Below are 22,921 nucleotides of genomic sequence, written 5' to 3' on the forward strand. Positions count from 1 at the left end.
ATTCTCATGGTTTATAGAACATTGTGGACCCTGGCATTATTTATGAAAAAGTATTTTGTCTTAATTGTAACAGTGACAACGTAGCAAACAGTTCCCGTTTGTATGTATGTAAGGGGTGGGCCATAAAAGCCGGCCCTCGCACTGCGACCTTCAATGATCTATTGTGCTTCCCCTTTGGATTAACCCTTTATTAATCCTACACTTCGAATTAAATCTAAGACTTTATTTATGGGGGCGTCATAAGTCACTTGGTTCCATGAAGAACTGACCCAGGTGACGAAATCTTAAGTAAGCTATGGCCTCACAGTCACAGAGGATGTGTGTGGCTGATTCATCTTCTTCTGGGCACCTTTCGCAGGTTGGGTCATCTGTCAATCCCAGTTTGAAAAAGTGTCATTTTAGATGACAGTGTCCTGTAAACAGTCATATCACCCATCTTAATTGGACTCTGTTTAATTTCAACAGGTCCTTCCTTCTTCTGGCAGAGGGTCCTGATATTAATCCCTTTGCCTATTTGAGCCCAATTGTGGATTCCCAGTGAACAGTTCCCGTTTACGACAGAGATCATCATATTTGCGTACATAATTTCAAATAAAGGTGTTTATCCTGTAGATTCTAAACGCTTTTCACGATGGTGTGTGACATTCATTTGTCCTTAGTTCGGTGTTTATCCTGGTTCGGAAAGAGAGCTGTAGCTCTGCCCTCTCCTTAACAGCTGAAGTCGGCGAATCCCCGTTGTGTCCGTGTGTGGGTTGTGGCGCCTCCAACCCTCTCTGCGACCCGCACAGAAACAGATCAATATCAGCTGCGGACTATACCACACCTTCTGAGCCTTCCTGCATCCACCGTGATGGACCCCACGTGACATAAGCTTCCAGCACTTTTCTGCAGTTACCGCGTGAAGACAAAAAGAAATTGTCACTGTGCTTAACTAATTAAACGCTACGACATGAAGTCGTTTGGGAAAGTGGGTGTATAGATACACGTATTCTTGACCCCGGCACTAGTTGGAGGTGAGTGGGTAGCTTCACGCCCCGACCGCTTTACCCCGGTACCCATTTTGTAGAAAGCTGCGGGTTAGAATACCCCCCACCCTAACCCTGCGAGTCGTAGAAGGCAAAGAAAAGGAACCCGATGTCGGGGTGATATAAATACGGGGACCTGGTCCTCCAGTTTGGGGTTTGACGCAACCCTTACGATATTGCACTGTAAAGAAATTACTGTTACGAAATCCAAAGAAGTAAGAATCTTCTGGAGAAGGCTGTGGAAGAGAAAGGGATGCTTGAAGGTGCAGGTAGCATATTCTCCCGAAACGTTGGTATGTGTCTGACGAACTAAACGTCTTCACATCTTGACACTCACAACATCAGTTCAATTATTCTTTGCTACATATCTCGGCCACAGTCAATATACAAGAACTGTGCGCTACAAGGATTGAACACTGAGGCTCCCGTGCAAACTTCCGCAGATTCATAAAAATGTAAGTTTGCAAGGGTAGTATTTAGGTTAGGGATAATCTGGCAAATTATCTTATTGTCTATCTGAAATAGTTTGATAGTGTGTCGTAATCAGAGTTTAGAAAGTAACTACATTGTGATTGTATTAATTTCCGTCAACACAGCAACTTTATAGGGGAAGTACAAGGTAAAGTTGTCCCTGTGCTTAACTAGTTAAGCACTACGCAATGAAGGCGTATTGGGGAGTGGATGTATAGATCAATATTTTCTTGACCTTGGCATTAGTTGGAGTTCAGTGGTCAGCTTCACCCCCGGTCGCTTTACCCCCGAGGAAAGAGACCCTGGTACCCATTGAATAGGAGGCTGGGTAGGCCCCAGAACTGGTCTGGAAGACGTGGAGAGGAGAAATCTGGCACCTCTCGGGACTCGAACTCCGACCCCGGCCGTCTAGCCCGTAGCCAGTCACTATACCGACTGAGCCATCCCGGCTCACTTTTAAACTGTACGTTAATTATCTACATTTAAGATTTTAAGTTTTCATGACGGTAACTATGAAGAATGCCGTCTTCTGGGATATGGCGCCATGTAGGTCTTTTATAAACCAATATTTCGGAGGCCATATGTTCCTCTGAAACGTCATTTCACACAAGATCTACACGGCACCACATCCCAGAAGACGTCATTCTTAACAAAATTAACTTTAACAATTTCAATATTTATCGTTTTATCAAGGATTTATATGGTAGCATTACACCATAATGCATCAATAAAAAAAATATTTACTTTAAACACTGGCTAATGTTAGGGGTGAGCAGTGCAGCTAACAGCGAATCTGCATACTTGATTTTGGCCGAAAGGCCGAAACGTCTAGTAGGTAATTATCGTACAGTGTATCTGCACAGAAGTCATGCTGATAGAAATATAATACAATTGGAAATAGAACATAACATGAGGGTGCGATAAAATATTTACAATATTTATAACTACACTCAATTTTCTGCATATGTTTGCAACCAGAATTATCCTATCGTTCAACACATGGGATTTTTCCCCCCGTAAAGTTGCCTACACAAGGATATAACGTACATACAGATATATTTAAGATAGAGTTATGTGATGAAATTGTCGAATACTTTTGTTGACGATAAAACGCTTTCTGGTTACAGAACACCACAGGGAAGAGCAGAAGAACTGGCATAAATGTGCGTGTTTTCGTTTAAAAGTTCCCAGTGCTTTACAATGTCGAGTTATGCAATTGAGATTCAGTTTTACGCCGTGTTTATTCTGAAATGAACGCTTATATTATGTGCTTCTGTTCCCACTATATAGCACACAGTTTGTACGGACTAATGAGGAAACAGGTCCCTTCCGAAATGTTTGAAGTGTTAAAGGGCTCTCTGCAGTTGCGTATCTTCATATTATTTGTTACATAGGCTACAATAATGTAAAGCTGTGTAATTGAAGTGTTTACGTTTCTCACTGACGTCTTTTCTTTGGTTATTTAACGACACTTTCAACGTCGAAACTATGTAGCCTCGATTCCACTGACTTGAAGTTCATTAAATCCGTGGCCTGTATTGCGCAAGCGAACTTACCGACCGAACGACCGCCGCTTGTCAGCGAAGTTAGTGCCAACTTTAATGGATAGAGGGTGTTGCGTGGTCAGCGCAACGAATCCCTACGGTTTTCTAGACCGGAGCCGCTATTTCCTTGAAATAGCTCCTCAATTGTCCTCACGAGGCTGAATGGACCCCGTTCCAGACCCACTGCTTCTTAGAAAATATGGTACTGACGGGAATCGAACGCGTGACCTCAGATCTGTAGCCTGGAACTTTGACCACTAGACCACAGAGGAGGTCCTTGAGGTTCATTGCTGATATAAATTTTCTGCTAGTGCCCTGGTCATGTGAACGCGGCGGGGGAAGTTTCTTGATACCGGTTGAGCAAACAAAACATTCTCGAAAAAGTCCCTCTACTCCACGAAGTTACTTTGCGGCCAGCGCTTTATAATTGCTTATAATTTTTTAAACAACCGTGTGAACGGAAACGCCCGTGGGAGGAATAAGATTAAGGTGTGAGAACAAAGGGTTCAAGGAAATCATTTTCCCCTTGAAATCTAGATCTGTACAAGGGGGCTCGAATTGCTCTTCCGCCGTAGGCTTGCTGTGTTGTCCGAGACTGCTTGTCTCTGTTCTTTCTTTACGATGGCTTACAGATGGCAATCAGTTCAGACATATAAACTCACTCACGGAGCTGAGCCCTTCTTGAGAAGCTGCCAATTATGCAGCTACTCAAGAACCCAAAGGTCCATTACTGTGTTAACGAGAGCCCTCCACTGGTCCCTATCCTGAGCCAGGTCAATACAATCCGTACCATCCCATCCTATTTCTCCAAGATCCATTTTAATATTGTCCACCAACCTACGTCTTGCTCTTCCCAGTGGTCTCTTTCATTCCGGTTTTCCCACCAGTATCCTATACAGTGGGTTTCACGACTTTAGGTCATAACTGCAGGAGGTGATTTCCTAGGTCTTTGTGATCAAAAAATTTCATATAAACATATGCCCGATTTTGGACGGTTANCATTATGCAGTTTTCTCCAACCTCCCGTAACTTCATTTCTCTTCGATCGAGATATTCTCCCCAGCACCGTGTTCTGAAACACCCCCAGTTATGCTTATAAAACAAGCCACATGAGTTTCTATAAGGCAGGCAACACATTTTGCAGCACGTGTACCATCCTGAGACTCTCATATGCATGTACGCATGCGCAAGCTCACCGTCACTTAACCTTGGCCGCCATGTATATATTTCTAGGCTTAATTGTTCACTCTGTGCTTAATTTTCTAGGGTTAACGTTGAGGGTTTTGGTATAAGAAGCTGAAGCCTGTGATTATTTTAGTTGCACAATGTGCATCGTTTGACTTCATAACTTGTACTCTTCTCCAAGCATAATTAGAATGATCAAGTCAAGGAGGATGAGATGGGCAGGTCATGTAGCACGAATGGGGGAGACGAGGAATGCGTATAGGATATTGGTAGGAAAGCCAGAAGGAGGAGACCACAAGGAAGACCAAGGTGTAGGTGGGTGGACAATATTAGAATTGATCTTAGAGAGATAGGATGGGATGGTATGGATTGAATAAATCTGGCTCAGGATAGGAGCCAGTGGAGAGCTTTTGTGAACACGGTAATGAATCTTCGGGTTCCATAAAATGCTGGGAAATTTTTGAGTAGCTGCAGAATTGGCGGCTCCTCCAGAAGGGCTCATCTCCATGAGTGAGTGAGTCGTTTGACTATTTCCTGTGTATTTCTTAGTTTGTGCTCCTCACCAAATAAAAGTAGCAACCAAAGAGGATGAGATGGGATGAACACGTACAATTTTAGTTTGATTTCTTAATTTTTTTACTTAATCAATAGCGTGTTTACAATCTACTCTCGATAATATGTAGTAATAACTATATTTTTTCAATGTATGTGTCTTGAGTAGAAGTCATCCTCTGATGACACTCTGACAGGCCCGGTAGAGGAATGGTGATGGTTTTAATCTTCGTCATCTGCGGGTTGTGGCACGTCAGACACCCGCTCTCCCCCCAGTCTTCTTACATTTTGGGGGGTTGCTAATTTCTGCAACTGGTCTGCTACTGGGTCCGAGTATGCTTGGATGGTAGAGCGTTACAGTCTATGTATTTCTCCTATGACAAATGGGATTTGCAGATCAGTGTGGATAGTAACGTTGGAGACATACCGAGGTGCTTTCGTTACTGAGCGCAAGAATTTGGATTGAAGTCTTTGAATTATTTTCGTGTTTGATGGTTCTGTACAGCCCCATAGCTGTATACCATATGTCCATATGGGTTTTATTATGCACTTGTAAAGACTTCAACTGAAATGAATTTCTGTTTCGGCCAGGCGTCCCCCAGGAATGTTCCGAGCACAGGCTGGCCGTGCTACATGCGCGTGTGCGTGCGACGCGTCGACGCATGAGAGGGAGAGATCAGCCACGCACCCCCTCCCCCCACCGAATGTGTGACCTCACAGGAGGCTCCGGGACCCGGCATTCGGCAATATCAAACATTTTCCGAATCCAGTCAAGTCTTAATTTCGTTCTTGAATGCGAGCTGGGGTAATTTTATCCGAAGGAATTCCGAGAAGTTGTACACTTCCAGCAAAACCCTTATTTTTAAACAATCTCTGGATAAGAGCGCGTAACATATGTAGGGCCCCACGTTTTAATTTATAATACAAATTCAGGGGGTTCTGGTTTCGATTCCTGCCTCAGCCACTAAAGCTGAAAAGTTAAAACCAAAATTAAACATCTCTCCACGAAGACGTACCATGGATAGGAGGTGTAGCTTCACTCATTCTTAATATTGTGGCATGTAGACCCATTGCTGGGCAATGTAGTACATTGTTTGAGCCGCCTCATTATGTATCTCGACACGAGAACGTTATTCTTTTAATGTAAATTCATCTGGACTCCTATGTATAATAACTTATTATAGTCTAGCTGGCGTAAAAGTGTTTCGAGACGTTACGTTCACCGGGAATGTTATGAAGAGAGTCAGAACACAACATAAGAGCGAACTTAGACAAATTATTTTAAAACTTTTCACGACAGCCATACATTACAACATATAGTCCCTTAATTTTAAATTTCTTTTTGGTGTAATCTCATCCTACGCTCCGCTTCGCTCCATGAGCTATTAAAGAGGATGGCGAAGCGGCTGAGACTTCCTTCTCCCCGACAGTTCATCAGGGGATTAGAGAAATCTCACGCGGATGAAGGAGTCCAAGGAAGGGTTTACGGAATTGTGTACTGAAATGTGATTGGTTAGTGGATTTCGGGATTTAAGTGGATTTGAGGTTTTAATTGAATGAATGTTGGAGGGATCTCTTTGAGTAATCGCCTGAAGGCAGATTGGATAAGCGCGACAAATACACGAAAGGTAGAATGTTAAATCGGAGTAATGTCGAAATATACAGCATAATGGTAGCTATATTTACCACCTGCTGTAGCATTCTATTCTTTGCATTTTGTGCACGGATCGTAAGGTACAGGTAAGTTTTCCCTGCGTTTAACTGATTAAGCACTACACCATGAAGGCGTATGGGGAAGTGGATATATAGATCCACATTTTCTTGACCTCTGCACTAGTTGGTGAGTGGTCATCTTCACGCCCCGGACGTTTTATTCCACAGTGTCCATTGGATAGGAAGTTGTGTGGACCCCAGAGCTGGTCTGCACGATGTGAAGAGAGAATTCTTGACCCTACCGGGACTCGAACTTCGACCCCTATGTTGTCCATCCCGTAGACAGTCGCTATACTGACTACACTTTCCCGGCTCATGTGCACGGATTCTATTAATGGAAATTCACGTCATTTCTGTAAAAGCATTATCAGATTGGTCTTGCATGTGTGACGTAGTGTGCGGTCTCTGGAGTGTCAGACTCCTGAAGTTCAGCTCGTGTCACGGCTCCGGTTTGCTACATTTGCGCATTCTTGTTCTTGTTCTTCTGTCTATAAAAGGTAAAAGTTGTCCCTGTGCTTATCTAAGTACTATGCCATGAAGACATATAGGGGAGTGGAGGTATAGCTCCACCATTCTTGACCTCGGCACTAGTTGGAGGTGAGAGGCCAGCTTCACGTCCCGACTTCACCCTCAGCACCAATTGGATAGGAGGCTGGGTGGGTACCAGGGCCAGTGTGGTCGTTGTAGAGAAGAGAAAATGTTGCCCTTGTCGGGAATCGAACCCGGATGTGCAGCCCATAGCCTATCGCTATCCGGACTGAATTATCCCGGCTTTTCCTCGTGTTCATGTTCCCTGAACTACTGATCGTTCCGTTCCCCTTCAGTGAACGTCTACTGTAGCAGTCAGCGCTCTGCATTCGTTTTTATAAGTGTCGCCCTCTGTTTCGACTGGGAATCCGTCTGTCAATTCATGGTTCCATCAGTTCTGCACGGAACATTTTGTAGCAGTACCTTCATCTGATTCATCAACCTACCATCTGGTGTTACATAATAACGTATGCAGTTGAGGTAGAGTCGTTAAAATAAGCGAAGGCACACTTCAGTCTCCTTCCTTCCGTCACTTCATAGATTCCCTGTCACCACTGCATTTCTTGGATTAATAGTCAGAAGCAGGGTCCACAGAATCGAGACCGGAGCCGACCAAGCGCTCTGTCCGGTGGTTACCAGAGGCTTTCCCCTCAGGGTCTAGGCAGCCGGGCGATGAAGCCGGACACTCAATTTAATGCTGATGTCAAGAATAAAACCGTCATGGTGGGATGCCAGGTTTGGCACAGGAATACCTTTACATTACTCACTTCAAACGGCTGTACCATAACCGAAATTATATAACGCTCTATGTCCAACAGATATTCTTTCTACTCGTGCAGCGGCGTTGCCATGGTAACAGTCAGAAGAAGCGTCGTACACGTGGGAAGATACAGACACGAGGAGAAGAGTAATATATTCTAGGGTTAGCCTACGTTTCGGATGAACACATAACCGCCATCTTCAGGGAGGAAATTTCATTTTCTAAAGTTTACTATGTTCTTGTTTTCAGGAATATGTGTTTCGTTACCATGGACAGAAGATGGGTGCTCTGGAGCCTCATGTGTTCGCCCTGGCAGAAGCGGCGTACAAATCACTGCAGGCATCAGAGAACTGCAATCAGTCATGCGTCATCTCCGGGGAGAGCGGGGCGGGCAAGACGGAAACAACAAAATTCATCCTCCAGTACCTGTGTTCGGTCACCAGCAACGTCAGCACTTGGGTGGAGCAGCAGATTCTCGAGGCCAACACCATTTTGGAAGCTTTCGGTATTCATTTTATTCGTTTTTAATTTATTTAACGACGTTGTAGGTGTCTCGAGACTACCTCTGTGGTCTAGTGGTCAGAGGTCCAGGTTCCATTCCCCGTACTACCAGATTTTCTGATAAGTAGTGGATCTGGAGCGCGGCCCGCTCAGCCTCGTGACGATAACTGAACAACTATTTCACGGAAATAGCGGCTCCGGTCTAGAAAACCGAGATTAATGGCCGTGGAGATCAGTTGCGCTGACCATGCGACACCTTCTATCCGCTAGAGTTGGCACTAACTTCGCCGACAAGCGGCGGTCGCTCGGTCAATATAGTTCGCTTGCGGACTGAAACCACGGAGTAGGTGTCTCGAATGATTGAATGGTAATTGGAATAAATATGTCAAGAAGCGGTCGTGGCATGTTTTAAAGTAATGTTCTGGCGTATACATGAAGGGACGGAGGAGAACCACGAAATCCCTGAATTATAATAGTGAATGTCCTGGCTGACTTTCCGACCGAACATCAACTCCAGAGTCGATGATCCTCCAGGTCGAAGGCGGTCGGTACCTTCGATATTATACAGATATTTATATGTAACCTGTGTGTGTAATTCTCATTCCAACCGCTCCACAGTCATTCATCATCCTATTATCGACGCTCTATAGCCTCGATACTGACAGCATCATCAAGTAGCCGGCCTAAATACAACATTGCATTAATCTAAAAGAGAATATAAACCCCCTGTCTGATGTAAATTTACAGACACGTTACACACTTGAATTTAACAACATGTAGCTAGGTCACGGCCACCACCGTGATTTTTCTTTTCTAAGGGCGGACAGCCAGTTTACATTGGGGGGGGGATCAATTAGGAGAATATTTTATGCATTTATTGATCGCCCTAGAATATTCAGAATAAAATACGTACAGTGTTTAGAAAAATAATTTCGAGTTTTGATATATATATATATCTTTCTTTTTTCAATTTTTTTAATCTAATACGTTCCTCCGAAACGTCAGAAAACTTCTACTGACTATACACTTCACATCCAAAAGGAAGTGCTTCTTAGTCACGTGAGAACCACAACAGCAAGTAAGGCATTTTTACTTGATAAGATGAAGCTTCTATAGCTGTCATGGCCACGTCACATGTTAACCATTTATTTACCGTATCACAAACGCTGTTCTGTTTTAACATCTTTCTGTTAAGCTTTACCGTTTAAAAAAAGTGACATGGGTCTGAGTCTAGAGGCATATTTTTTAATTTTTTTTTATTATTATTGCTAGTGGGGTGGGACTAAGTCCCTTGCACTGCGGCCACTTCTGGCCTAATGTACCAGCCCCAGATGATAGGTGAGGGTGATTGTGGAGAAATTGGTGGAATGAAGATTGGCAGGGGAAACCGGAGTACTCGGAGAAAACCTGCCCCAGCGCCACTTTGTCCACCACAAATCTCATATGACCACACCCAGGCTCGAACCTGGGCCTTTGCGGCAGGAAGCCAGCGACTAACCGCCTGAGCTATGGCGCAGCTGAGTCCAAAAGCTTACAAGCCAAAAGGAATTTTATAGCGCCTTGTTCTTGCGGCAACTTCTCTGCCCTGAGAGCTTGGCGGCTTGCATAACCATCAGGCGGTGTAAGTATTTCACTCTGGTTTATGCATGTGTATGAGAGAGCGGTGTGCGAATCCAGAGTCCTTGTTGAGAACGTTATAGTCTCTCAGCTGGCTAATACATAAATTCCCTGACATTTATGGAGCCTGAAGGCCCATTGCCGTATTCACAAGAGCCTGCCACTGCTCCTTGTCCACAATAGCTGATTTTCTTTCCAGACCCATTTGTGGGCGCACACCGGGCCGTGTTACATCTCGGCAAGTCAGAGAAGTTTCTTTGTGTTTATCTGAAGACGGAGACAGAATAAGTCTCCGAAACATTGTGTTTTGTAATATAAACAAGGCTGTGGTTTTAGATAAAGACAGGACGATTAGAAAAATAATATTTGTATTCTTGTGTTTTGTTGGATTCCTGGCTACACAGACCTGCTGAGGAATGAGGCCTCCGGTTAAGAAATTGTACACCAGATCGAGCCTTGAGTAGTGATATTCACGTCAGTCGTCAGTGCCCTCTTCTGTTGTTGTGTTAAGACGAACGGAACGAGGCAGCGGGAAACAGACCTGAAGCAGCCCCGTCAAGGTGTAGGATGGTATCGTAACACACGACTTCGGATTGCTGACACCGGTGTTACCCGGGGCCTTTTGTTACCAGTGTGACGTCCCACTTACAATCGTACACATTCTTTGTGAATTCCAATGTCATGAGGTGGACCTCCGAACATTCCATCTTTACGTCGAGTTGCGTGACCTCCTAACGAGATGACCACCGGAACAAGTCTAAAATTATAGCATTCCTTCGTTGTCTAGGGGAAAAAAAGGCAAAGTTGCCCCTGTGCTTAACTAATTAAGCATTACGCCATGAAGGCGTAGGAGAGAGTGGATATATAGATCCACATTAGTAGTGTAGTCGGTATAGCGACTGGCTACGGGCTGGACGTGAGGAGCCGGGATAGCTCAGTCGGTATAGCGACTGGCTACGGGCTCGACGACCGAGGAGTCGGATTTCGAATCCCGGTAGGATCAAGAATTTTCTCTTCTCTACGTCGTCCAGACCGGCTCTGAGGTCCACCCAACCTCCTATCTTATGGGTACCGCGGACTCTTTCCCCGAGGAAAAACGGCCGGAGCGTGAATTTGACCACTCACCTCCTGCTGTGCCGAGGTCAAGAAAATGTTGCACAAGTGGTGACAAGTTTATTTAATCGACGTTATTTTATTCTTCTGACTGGGAAATATTACCTACATTTGTTTTACGATATCACTGGCCCATGTGCAGCCTGTTTTATGAAGAGTTAGAGAAAAGCTCTATGGATGGGGCTCAGCTGAGTAGGGCGTTTCTTATCTGAAGACGGAGAGAGTCCAGTGTCCGAAACGTTGTTGTTAAATAAAGCAAGTAGGATGATGGAATGTTCAAAAAGTCCAAAACTGTATTTATGTTGTTTTACTTTACAATTATATCCCCCATTCTTTCAATGCTAGTGGGGTGGGACTAAGTCCCTTGTACTGCGGCCACTTCTGGCCTATTGTACCAGCCCTAGATGATAGGTGAGGGTGATTGTGGAACAATTGGTGGAGTGAAGATTGGCAGGGGAAACCGAAGTACTCGGAGAAAACCTGTCCCAGCGCCACTTTGTCCACCACAAATCGAACTTGACCAGACCCGGGATGGAACCCGGGCCGCCGCAGTGGGAAGCCAGCGACTAACCACTTCAGCTATGGCGCGGTCTTCTGTCCCCCATTAGACGGATCACTATTCTGTTTGATAGGTTATTTCATTAAGTGTTATTGTTGGTTTTGAAATAATATGATATACCTTCATGTTTATCCAGAAATAGCATTTGATGCTGACGAGCCTTGACGTCCACGCACGCACACACACACCTTCAGAGTTTGAACCCGCTGCGTTGTTTCTAAACATTTCAGTTTCGCGGTGAGGGGTTATTAAATCCACGCCAGACCCACAAGTTGGAGGACTATCCCGTTTCGGCTGTTTATGACAGCTTGTTCAGTTTATTCTCAGCCACTTTCAGTACCTGAGTCTGTCCATTACACCCACGACTCGAGGTCGCTTCATGCCGTTGTGATTATGGACCGTATAACAAACCATTTCTCTCTATTCTAACGTCTTCACTTCCACTCTTTTGTTATCTGAAGGACAAGCGGGTGAACCCCGGGAACCTTCTGACAAAACGACGCTCTTTCTCTTCCCCCGCTCCCCCCGCAATAACGTGTCTCTCACTTCTGTCATGACTTTCACCTCCTCTAATTTTGTACTTGTTTGCCGGTCTCTCTTCTTCTCGAGGCTTCAGAGTGTTAAAAAGGAAAAAAGGTAAATGTATCCCTGTAACAGACCGTGAAGGCCCATAGGGTTGTGAGATATTGAGGCTTCCAAATTTTGTGGGCAATCGGCTCACAGATGGCCGTAAGGTTGTCAGCCTTACGCGCCGTCCGCCTTCTACCTTCCCCTCCCAGGAAGATTTCTGTTAGGGGCTCAGTCGACTCCAGAGTGCGGCTGGAAGAATTAGGTAAATTGAAAAAATCCACCTCATCGGGACTCGAACCCGCAACCATCCGACTTGTAGCATAGTGCCACAACCAACTACGCTACCGCATTCCTATTCGGTATTGTACTAGGGCATCTGAGCTATAATTTGTAAAATATTTTGTAATAATTAACGACGGATCCAGATAATCCTAAGTACTTCCTGATGTGACCGAGAATTATTTTTATACTGTCGCTTTTTTTTCGTCACAGAGAAATATTTTTTTATTAGTTCTATAAGAATATAACAGAACATTTGTAGAACTGAATATTCTTATTAAACGTAAACGCGTCAAAGTAATAATCCAATTTAATAGTACATCCTCTGTGAATTTTGTAGTACATGTATATATGTGTGTATGCTACATTTATTTAACGAGATCCTGAAGTTAATATTGATATTTTCGATGAATTCTGCTTGGTCGTAAAATTATATTTGTAAGGACCATCCATCCAAAATTTAATAAAATCCTGTCACAATAGTCAAGAATATAAACAAAGTACCGTTCGTCTCGGTGTTGTCGTGTGCAGGTGTACGCATCATGTTTTGTCGACTGCCTTGAATGAATTTTTCGTGACTTGTTTTTCCTAAGAGCCAAGCTTTGACACAGAATACGAACGCCTCCTTCCAAGGAGTGATACTTGTGTCGTTTTCCTATTCCTCTTTCAATGCTGATGTTAGTTCTTCAGCGAACAGTCTACAATAAATACACAAGAAGCGACAAATGGACGCGATGTCATATGACGTAATATGACGCATGCGGAGATGAGTCAAGATATAAATCATCTCAGTTTTTATTGGTTTTATCTTATATTCAATTTGCGTTCTTTTCAGGGCATGAAGGTTGTGTATTCGTGATTAAATTGGATAAAATCACAACATAAATTTGAGAAAAACAATTCCATTTCGTCCGTTTCCAGTGTTCAACTGTTCACGTTTCAAACATGACGTATATCCTCGTTTTTCCAGTTCCACAAACTTCAAGAACTAAAGCTACGAAATATTTTTGTGGCATCGTGTATCCTGCTTCTTTTTGGTCACAGTTCGGTAGTTCTTTTTCTTTTTGGAAATACTTAAACGCTTTCGTATCACATTAGGGTATAAAGCTGACACCATACACACCGTTTTATCTCCAACTAACATGCAATTATCCTTGGTCGTCTAGTCACTTCCAGTTGTCAGTGGAGTCCATTTGTTCCGATGCTGAACATCAAAAACGTGATTTCATTATCGTGAGGATGAAGTTGACAATTCGACCACTAGGGGACAGTGCGAACGGAAAGCGACTGCAGCAAGTAGCGCTATCATTGGTAGTACTTCGAAATATCAGCGAGGAGAAAGTCGAATTAATCTGTTACAAACCTCTGTAAGATATGGAGTTTTCACAGCGGTGGTTATACTTTGGGACATAGCGCAATGTAGTCTGTTGAAAGTCAACCAAAGTTTCCGTTGAATATGTCGCCTCCATCTTCAGGGTTGAAGAGTAAACCAGGCAAGAAACCAGCATGAAGCAGCAAACAAGGTTTGCTGGTTTCTTGCACCTATTACTTTTCAACCCTGAAGGTGGAGCCGACATGTTCCTCCGAAACGTCGGTAGACTTTCAGTGGACAACACGACTTTATTTCACAGAGGATCAAACTCTTTATTGCAGTATTGATTCATATTTGCTTGAATCTCAAAGAGTACTTGAGAATCGTTAAACAAGGCTTCATTAAATTTGATATTAAGAGGATTTGTTAAAATTTGTTGACACGTTTCAATTTTGGTTGACATTGAACAAAAATAATGGATGCTTTACATGCATTCATTTGATCGCACATCTTGAGCATAACTTCTGAAATATTTATCGGAGCAAAAACCTTTTTGAACAAGAGTTATAGAGAAAAATGAAGCACACATTTTATATCGTGCACTTTTTCTGTTAATGTTATGATTTTCGATATTATTAAACATGGATTCTTATATTATGCATACATTTCCTAACTTATATGTTAACCAACCAGCAGTGTTCTTCTGAACATATCCAAAGGTTATGGGAGTTACAGCGTTGAAGAAAATATTTTGGACATAGGGTAGATAAAGTAGGTGAGAAAGGAGCGAATTACAGATGAAAAACATATTTATTTCTTTTCGGAGATGTTGAAAGTATTCTAAATTTGGGGAGGTAATGCCAAAATAGCCAAATTTATTTGTGTGTTGGGAACAAGGATGGTAGTACGGACATTCCTAGGCCCACCACCCCCTGTTAAATTTTTTAAGATGACTGAATCAAGATATTGCTTTGGAAGACATGTAGTGAAATGGGTTAATTAAGAATATTGGTTTTGAGATAACTTGGAAACCAGACACTTGGGTGACAAAAAATAAATTTGTTTTATCACCATGTGTTGCATAAGCTGTGGAGGGAGTTCATATGTTATCAGTATGGTTTCCAGGGTTCAGCTTCTTGAAGTCTGTCAGTTCTGTGTGCATGTGCATAGTGTGAATAAACCTCATTCAGTTGAACTGGAGCCAGTTCTGGATTTACATATATGCTATTTAAGCAACAACTTGGGGCCTCACAAAATTACAAAGAAGCAACTTGAGGCAAACACAATATTCTCTTCTAAAATTTGGAAGATAGGCAGCGCGCTGCATTTAATTGGTGCCATGTGACGGAAGCAACACACACAGGAATGCCTGCAACAGTTAAAAACAAATTGGGAGTCAGAGTTGTTCCTTGGCTTCATTTTTGGTGTAGCTGTGTGACTGTTGCAAAACAAATGATGGTTTTTACATATTTGTGCAGTTCCTAGTGCATGAACATATATTTCATTGTTATATTTAAAGAAAGGATAATAGGAACATCATCTTTGTCACAGAATCAGGGCATCACAAAATCTTAACCCAGCCTTTACCATAACCATCCAACCATGGGAGGTCATTTTTTTCACTTGTTTCATGTTTCTGATTTGGTTAACATTTGGTATAGGAACAGAAGAAATCTACACTGATCGTTATTAAGCTTTTTTGAGACTAGGCGATTAACCTCTCAGAATACAGTGGTTAATGTGGGTAACACCTGTTTGAAGGTTAAAAAATGCTTTACATTTTCCCCACACATTGAATTTATATGTTTTATATGATTCTTACATTAGACAGAGATTATTCCCGTAAACAGTATTAAACATTTGGTCTTTGTAATGTAGACATGGTATGTTTGTGTGTTTTCTATGCTGTAGGAACCCTAGGAACCCATTTTTTTAAATATTATTGGATGAATTTCAGGCCAAAAAGGGTTAAAACCCAATATTTCACATAATGACATTACTCATTTGGCGCTATGTCACCAGATGCAGTGTTGTATGTTATCTTGATAAGTGGATGACTGTTTTTGTGCAGTTAAGAACACATGCAACTATATTACATTTTGTGACAATATTTCATGTTACATTACAGAATATCACGTGATAGAGAAGAGTACTAAAATGAAGTTATTTCATTATATTTAATGCAGTGGTACAAAATTTATATTTTTCTGTTTCAGGAAATGCGAAAACTGTTCGCAATGACAATTCAAGTAGGTTTGGTAAATTTATGCAGGTTTGCTTTGACAACAAATGGATGATTAAAGGTTGTATCATTCAGGATTATCTGCTAGAACAGTCACGCATCACATTCCAGAGCCCTGGAGAGCGAAATTATCATGTTTTCTATCAACTTGTTGAAGGAGCCAAGGTAATGTCAAGACATGTCAAATAATGTACACACTTCATGCATATTATGTTAGAATAAATGTTGCTTTAATATTTTCATAATGAAGCATGTTCTCTTACAGGATAACATACAGAACATCACAGTACCTTTAAATTCATGCGTTGTCTAACAGGTATATGACAAGAAGTCCACGTAGGATTTGCTAACTGTCTGAAACATATGGAATTGACACTTCAAGAGAACTGACAGGACATGTAATTGTCCCATACTTGTATAGTCTGATATAGGCATTTGAAAGGAGAGTAAATTATTCAGGCTTCACACTTTAACATCACTAGTTTATGCCTGTCAGCCTCTAGAATTATTGGCATATTCTTCAGCAAATTGAACACCATAAGTAATTGATCTGACATTCTACGCAGTAAGCTCCCTGTTTCCTGGCATGTATGGGTAATGAGGTGTGCTGGTTACATGGATCTGTCAGTTGCATGAGAAAAAACTTACAGAAATTCAGTACAAAGCCAGAACAACACATTCTGGCGTTAGTTCTTGTGTCAGAGTCTTCATAGGTGACAAAATGAATTGATGAGTGAAAGATTTTGGATACATGTACTATGTAATGCAATCACAAATTCAGTCTGCTGCAATGACAGTTTTGCAAGGTAGAATGCAAGCAGTGGTACCTGGGAGAATTGCCATGCAGCAGGTGAATATGTGAGCACCACAGATTTGTTCTTGAATAACCTTATAAGGATTGTAAATTTGCTTTGAAATTCTAGCCAGTTGGATTAGAATTCCAGATGCTTGGATAATGAGTACCTAGGAGTTTACTGTAATTGGAATTTCTGTGAATTATGTATTTAGTGAGGGACCAGTTTGGCATAGTCTGCACTAGAGTTAATTGTGCAGTGTTTGGTAGAGGCAAAAATGCTTTACATTGAGTTTTATTAGTATGCACGTCAAAACATGCAGTTGCACAGTGATGCAAAGTTTCACACAAATGTAATTTTATAAATATACACTAAATGTTTTCACCATTTTTTTTTTAAATTCTGATATAATATGTTATTAATTGTTTGAGTCAAAAGTAACAACGAATTTTGCCTTTGTTTCCTATCTCAGTTGTGTCAAAGTGATATGTTCATATTCTGAAATCTGACAGTCATAATGTAATATAATCTAAGGACTCAACTAAATGAAAAAGTGTGGTCATCACCCCAGGCAAATATTAGTGCATGCAAGTAGGCCAGAGTCATTTGATACAGTCGTAACAAAATGTATATTATCAGTATATCCTTTTCCAACATTGTGTTCTTGTAGTTTAAATAAAATACTGGAATACAAAAGATGTAACTACTTATTAAGTGGACATGTGGACCAGTAACTTGGTTTTTTCAAAATATTTGTCTTAGAGCAACAAGGAACTGGCAGACTTGCTGAAGCTCAAGCCTGCAGACTTTTACAAGTATCTGAATCAGTCTGGTTGCATAAAAATAGATGGTGTTAGTGATGCAAAGAAATTTGATGCACTGAGATTAGCTTTCAATGTCTTGCATATTCCTGCTGAGATGTGTGACGGCATCTTCAGTGTTCTGTCTGCCATACTATGGCTTGGAAATATGGGGTTTGAGGTAAGTGTTTTATTATTTACAATGTAAATTGTATTTCAGATAAATAATGATATTTGTAATTATATTTCTGGATTGATTTCTCTTAAGCACAAAGCTGTATATAGACAATAAGTGTATTGACTGTGACAGCCATTTGAAGTTAGCCTTTTGCTATAACTGTGGAACCAGTTTAATATGTCTCAGAATGAAAATTTAATCTCCCCTGGATAATGGGATGTATAGATTACTTGAAGTATCTGTTATTCGATATCAAATATCCCATACTGTGTTTTTGTGGTAGTTTACAAAGATGGAGTCACTCTTACAGAACAGTGTATGCTGTGTGTATGTCTTCCTTTGAAAACTTTGTGAATAAGGTTTAGAGGTTATCCCAGTGACATTTAGTCTTTTACTTCTGAACTTGCAAAAAAATCATATGTGGCAGGCATGCATACTTTGAGATGTTACAGTTTTTGTGATTTCAAAAACAAAGTGTAGGAACAATTTATATTAAATATGGGTATCTTAAAAATATACAGCTTTTAATGCAGTAAATTTGTCATAAATGTAAAATAATTTGATAATTGATGAAGCACTGAAGCCAGAATTTGACATGAAGGAATTAACAAATATGACCACAAATACTGTACTAACCTTTAAAGGAACTGCAAGGCAAGTTTTGCCCTGTGTCAGATATTCTCATGTTCTGTTCATATGTCTGCTTTCAGAGATTTTTATTGAATATACTTGCTGGTATTGCAAAGGAGCAAGCCTGGCCACTATGAAAATGCTGCCCTGTTCATATTATCTGGCAGCGTTGCACATAAAATTTACAGAAAATGGGTATAAGAAATCTCTTATGAAAATGGTTAAACATCTTTTGTTTGTTGAATAGTACTGACATGGCAGGTCTTGGATAATTGTGGATATCTCTTTAAATGTCACAAATGAGGTGTTAAACAGTGTACAGTCTTGTGCAATTACATTAAAAGAAACCAACAATAAATTTTAATTATAATTCTGTTTCCTAAAAGACACAGAAACAAGCCTTTAATAGGATATATCTCACTAAATTTACACGTTATTCATCAGTTTTACTATTCTGAATAACTGAAATGCAGTCATGAACAACAAAAACGTTGCTTTCCCTTTTCACTCTTAGCATGTTTTTTCCTTTTAATATGGTATTTCGTGGCACCAAATTAATTTGGATTTGTGTACATTGCCTCAGGATATAGATGGGGAAAAATGTAAACTGACAGAAGAGGACCAAGAAGTTCTGCAGACAGTGGCCTCTCTGCTAGGACTTCAGATGGAGGACTTGGTGCAGGTGGCATTGCTCAGGCAAATTAATGTTAGGGGTAACATCACAGAGATCCCTCTGAAACTTCAGGAGGTGAGGCATTCATTAGCAGAATGGATATTAAAGTTGTTTATATTATCAATCACTTGAAACAAATTTGGCAGCACTATAGTGGTTAGTACTTTTGCTGTGTATTTAAGAATCCCTGATTTGAATGTTGTCCTGGATAATAATGGTCCTGACTGAGCTTTACTGTGGTTTTCTTCAGTTCTTTCAAGTTAATACTGGGAAGTGCTTTAAAGTAGCCATGTGATCTTCCACACCCTTTTCGTTTAATGACACCAAAACCATCCTCAATTTCTTCTAAATTCATCATAATTCATATTTATGTTTGTACAAAATTGTTCTCAGGTACCTAAATATTGACATATTTACAAATGATTTATGATGTAGTTGTGTGTTTACAAGTCATAACCACCTTCAATGATACCAGGAAATGTACTATCACAAATAAATGTATAAATGTGAAAATATTTAAGCAAAATTTTACATTCTGAGTTTAAAAAATGTATAACTTAGAAATCTTTATCATAATGCCACTGTAGTTGGGTAGGTGGTTACCAATGCTTCAGATCAACATGCTGCGTCCGCCTTGAATATTTATGCCCCGGAGACGGAGATGACAGATTTTTCCAGAATATTAGTAATCACCTACCACACTATATATGGTTACCTAAATCGTAAATAAATACTAATTATATTTAGAAACAAATGCATTTTTTCAATTATTACTTTGTCCTAATATGGAGACTGCTGGAAAGGAGTGCAGAAATATAAAATGATTAAAAGATACAAGAGAGTTTCCTCCCCTCATGTTGAAGTGGCTGACAGAACAGTAAAGGAATTAAGTCTGACCTGTCATTTGTTTGCCTGGTTTTTGTTAAGATCCCCTGAGTGCACTGCTCTTCCCCCCCTAGTCTGTGCCTCTTATCATTGTTGCTCAAATATAAAAGCTCTTTGTCTGATCTGAAGTGAAGTCAAGTGGAACTCTTTATAAAAGAGCACAAAAGGCTGATGGTTTTGGAGAAGACTAAGGATGGAATAGGAAGCAATTAAAAACACTTTTGTCTCAATACACACACTTTTCACAGTAGTTACACAGTGTTTATTGAAGGATGTTTTGTGTGCAGGCAAAGGAGAATCGACATGCTATGGCAAAAGCCTTGTACTCTCGCACATTTGCATGGTTGGTAAATCACATCAACACATGTACCAACCCAGGTCAAGATTCAACGCGTTTTCTTGGTGTTCTTGACATCTTTGGTTTTGAAAACTTTGCCGTGAACTCATTTGAACAGCTGTGCATCAACTATACCAATGAGAAGCTGCATAAATTCTTTAATCATTATGTATTTGCACTGGAACAGGAAATAGTGAGTTGTTTGTTTGCTTTCTCTTTCATTGTAAGTGTTAGAATGTAGTTGGCAAGGTACATTTAACCAATAAAAATATTCTGACACAATCAGTAGATTTTCCTGGTATGTGATATCAAGCAGTTAGTTCCACAGAATGGAAGATTAAGGGCAGTTGCAAAAGGGATTTATTCAGGTTTTTGTCTTCTGAGTCACGTAGTCTTGCACGTGGATAATTGTATGAAGGATTTAAATTGTGGCCTTTTAGGTTAGTAGTTACATATTGATAACCATCAATGAAGCTGCATGTTGTCTTAATCCTGAAGACCATGATATAAACTTTCACTGTGATCAGAACTTCAAATCTCATCAAAGAAGTTCCTCACAGAAGAGAGATGAAACTATATCTCTAATGGTACAGACCACAAGGATATCAGTGACAAAATACTGACATGATGCCATAAATGGGGTAGAGGAATTTTGATTGAGCACCCGAGGAAAGGAAAAAAAAATGTAGTGAAGAGTTTTATTCTTACTAATGAGATGATATGTGAACAAAAACTTTTATGTATAGAAGGTGCTTAATATAATTTTGTGAGTAGATAAATTGATTTGGTACAAGAAGCTGCTTGCTTCTTTCTAGGTGCTCCCTTGGCTTGCCTTTTGATCCTGCAGATGGAGAGAACATGTTTCTCTAAAATGTTTGTGAACTTTAACCTGCTTACATAGCATCCATCACATCCCAAATGTAGTACTTTTCAAGAGCACACATCCTTATTCCTGTGCAATTCCCTGTTTATCCAGCTCTACACAGAGTATAAATGCAAAATGACAGTGTGTTAAGAACTGAATAGAGACAAACAGAAGTAGGCTGTGTGCGTGTACAGACCAGCATGGTGCTGGTTTTTCAATAAATGGGTCCCAGGATGGCAGTGTAGTTCTGCTGCATGAATTTATGGCATTCACGCCAGGGTTAGCACAACTGTAGGTGCTGCCCCAGGCAATGAGAAATTCTGCCTCTCTCACCAGTTAAAAGCAGATGAGATTTGTCAAAACTTTGTCACAATTAATAACACAAAATTATTAGACACAGTGATGAAAACTGCCAAAGTGTTATAATTATTAAAACAGTTATATTTACATTGTTGTATAAAAAGTTGAGGTTACTGTCAATTAATGATCACAATATATACAAGTTCAGTTTTGAATCCAGTACAGATGAGATTTAACTATATCACAATTGAAACTTAGTCATTGTAGAAGGAATTTGTTCAGTTATTTACTTGATTTGAAATATGGATGATGATTAAACCATCATGAAGATGCATTAGAACATCTAAATTTCCTGTTTCAGTATCGACAAGAGGAGATAGAATTCTCTCACATTCAGTTCACAGACAATACTGTATGTCTGGAGCTGATTGAGAAGCCCCCAAGATGTATCCTGAAGTTGCTAACAGAACAGTGTCACATGCCTAAGGTGAGGAGGTTTTGTATTTCATCATTATCATTTCCTTTATTTTCCATATATCTGTACAGGCAAAAAACCTAACATGTGGAAATAGTCCCTTTGATAATAGATGTATACATGTGATAAATTACATAAGTCACACAACTAAAATAATAACAATAATAATAATACACACACTAGTCAAGTAACATAGGCAATAGAAAAAAACAAAAACAAGCTTATTTGACATGTAAAAATGTAAATGGTGAAAATTATACTTTAATTTGGAATACAGATATTTTCAAGTGCTTATGCATACCATATTGACCTCATTGACCTCATTGTTCATTTATTTTAGGTGTTTCTGTTATTATGTGCTCATATTGCAGTTGTGGAGCTTATCGCACATTATAAAATCATAATTATTTCCTTATATTTCATTTAATAATGTACCACATTGAAAAATATTTCATATTCCAGGTAAAAGATATACATTTTGATCATTTGTAGTCTTGTTTTACGTCTGTAGTGCAACAATTTAAACTTTAAACGACATTAAATCACATTTAATTTATTAAAATGTTCTTTAAATGTTTAAAATACCATTAAAATATATGTACATTCAGTGTTTATGCTACATGTTTCAGCCACACAGGGCCATCTTCAGGCAACATATTTTTTAAGGAGTTTATTGCACTGTGCACTTGGTCAGATAGTACTCTTAAGGCACGTTGTTGTTGCATCTAGTGTTACATTCACACAACTAAGAGAGCGGCACACCCAATGGGACACAAACGGCCACAATATTAAAGACAGGAAGAAAACATCCTGTGTCATCAAAACTAATGATAACAACAACAACGTGCCTTAAGAGTACTATTTGACCAAGTGCACAGTGGAGTAGACTCGTTTAAAAAATGAGTTGCCTGAAGATGGCCCTGTGTGGCCGAAACATGTAGCATAAACACAGAATGTACATATATTGTAATAATATTTTAACCATTTAATGAACATCTTAGTGAATTGAATAT

General features: G+C 40.3%; 1 protein-coding gene across 4 annotated transcripts in view; it reads left to right on the top strand.

Annotated features, from left to right (window-relative positions):
- The window catches only part of LOC111872344 (myosin-I heavy chain), a 160,864-nt gene that overhangs the window by 97,427 nt on the left and 40,516 nt on the right, over nt 1-22,921 (top strand). For all 4 annotated transcript variants that reach the window (XM_033754648.1, XM_023866112.2, XM_033754649.1 and 1 more), the window contains exons 4-9: nt 8,028-8,283; nt 15,946-16,136; nt 17,528-17,746; nt 18,957-19,121; nt 20,219-20,461; nt 21,795-21,920. In XM_033754648.1, the coding sequence (XP_033610539.1) occupies nt 8,028-8,283; nt 15,946-16,136; nt 17,528-17,746; nt 18,957-19,121; nt 20,219-20,461; nt 21,795-21,920 (1,200 nt within the window). The remainder of the gene's footprint in view (nt 1-8,027; nt 8,284-15,945; nt 16,137-17,527; nt 17,747-18,956; nt 19,122-20,218; nt 20,462-21,794; nt 21,921-22,921) is intronic.

This window comes from Cryptotermes secundus, unplaced genomic scaffold, assembly GCF_002891405.2.
Source record: "Cryptotermes secundus unplaced genomic scaffold, Csec_1.0 scaffold55, whole genome shotgun sequence".
In the NCBI taxonomy this organism is placed as follows: Eukaryota; Metazoa; Arthropoda; class Insecta; order Blattodea; family Kalotermitidae; genus Cryptotermes; species Cryptotermes secundus.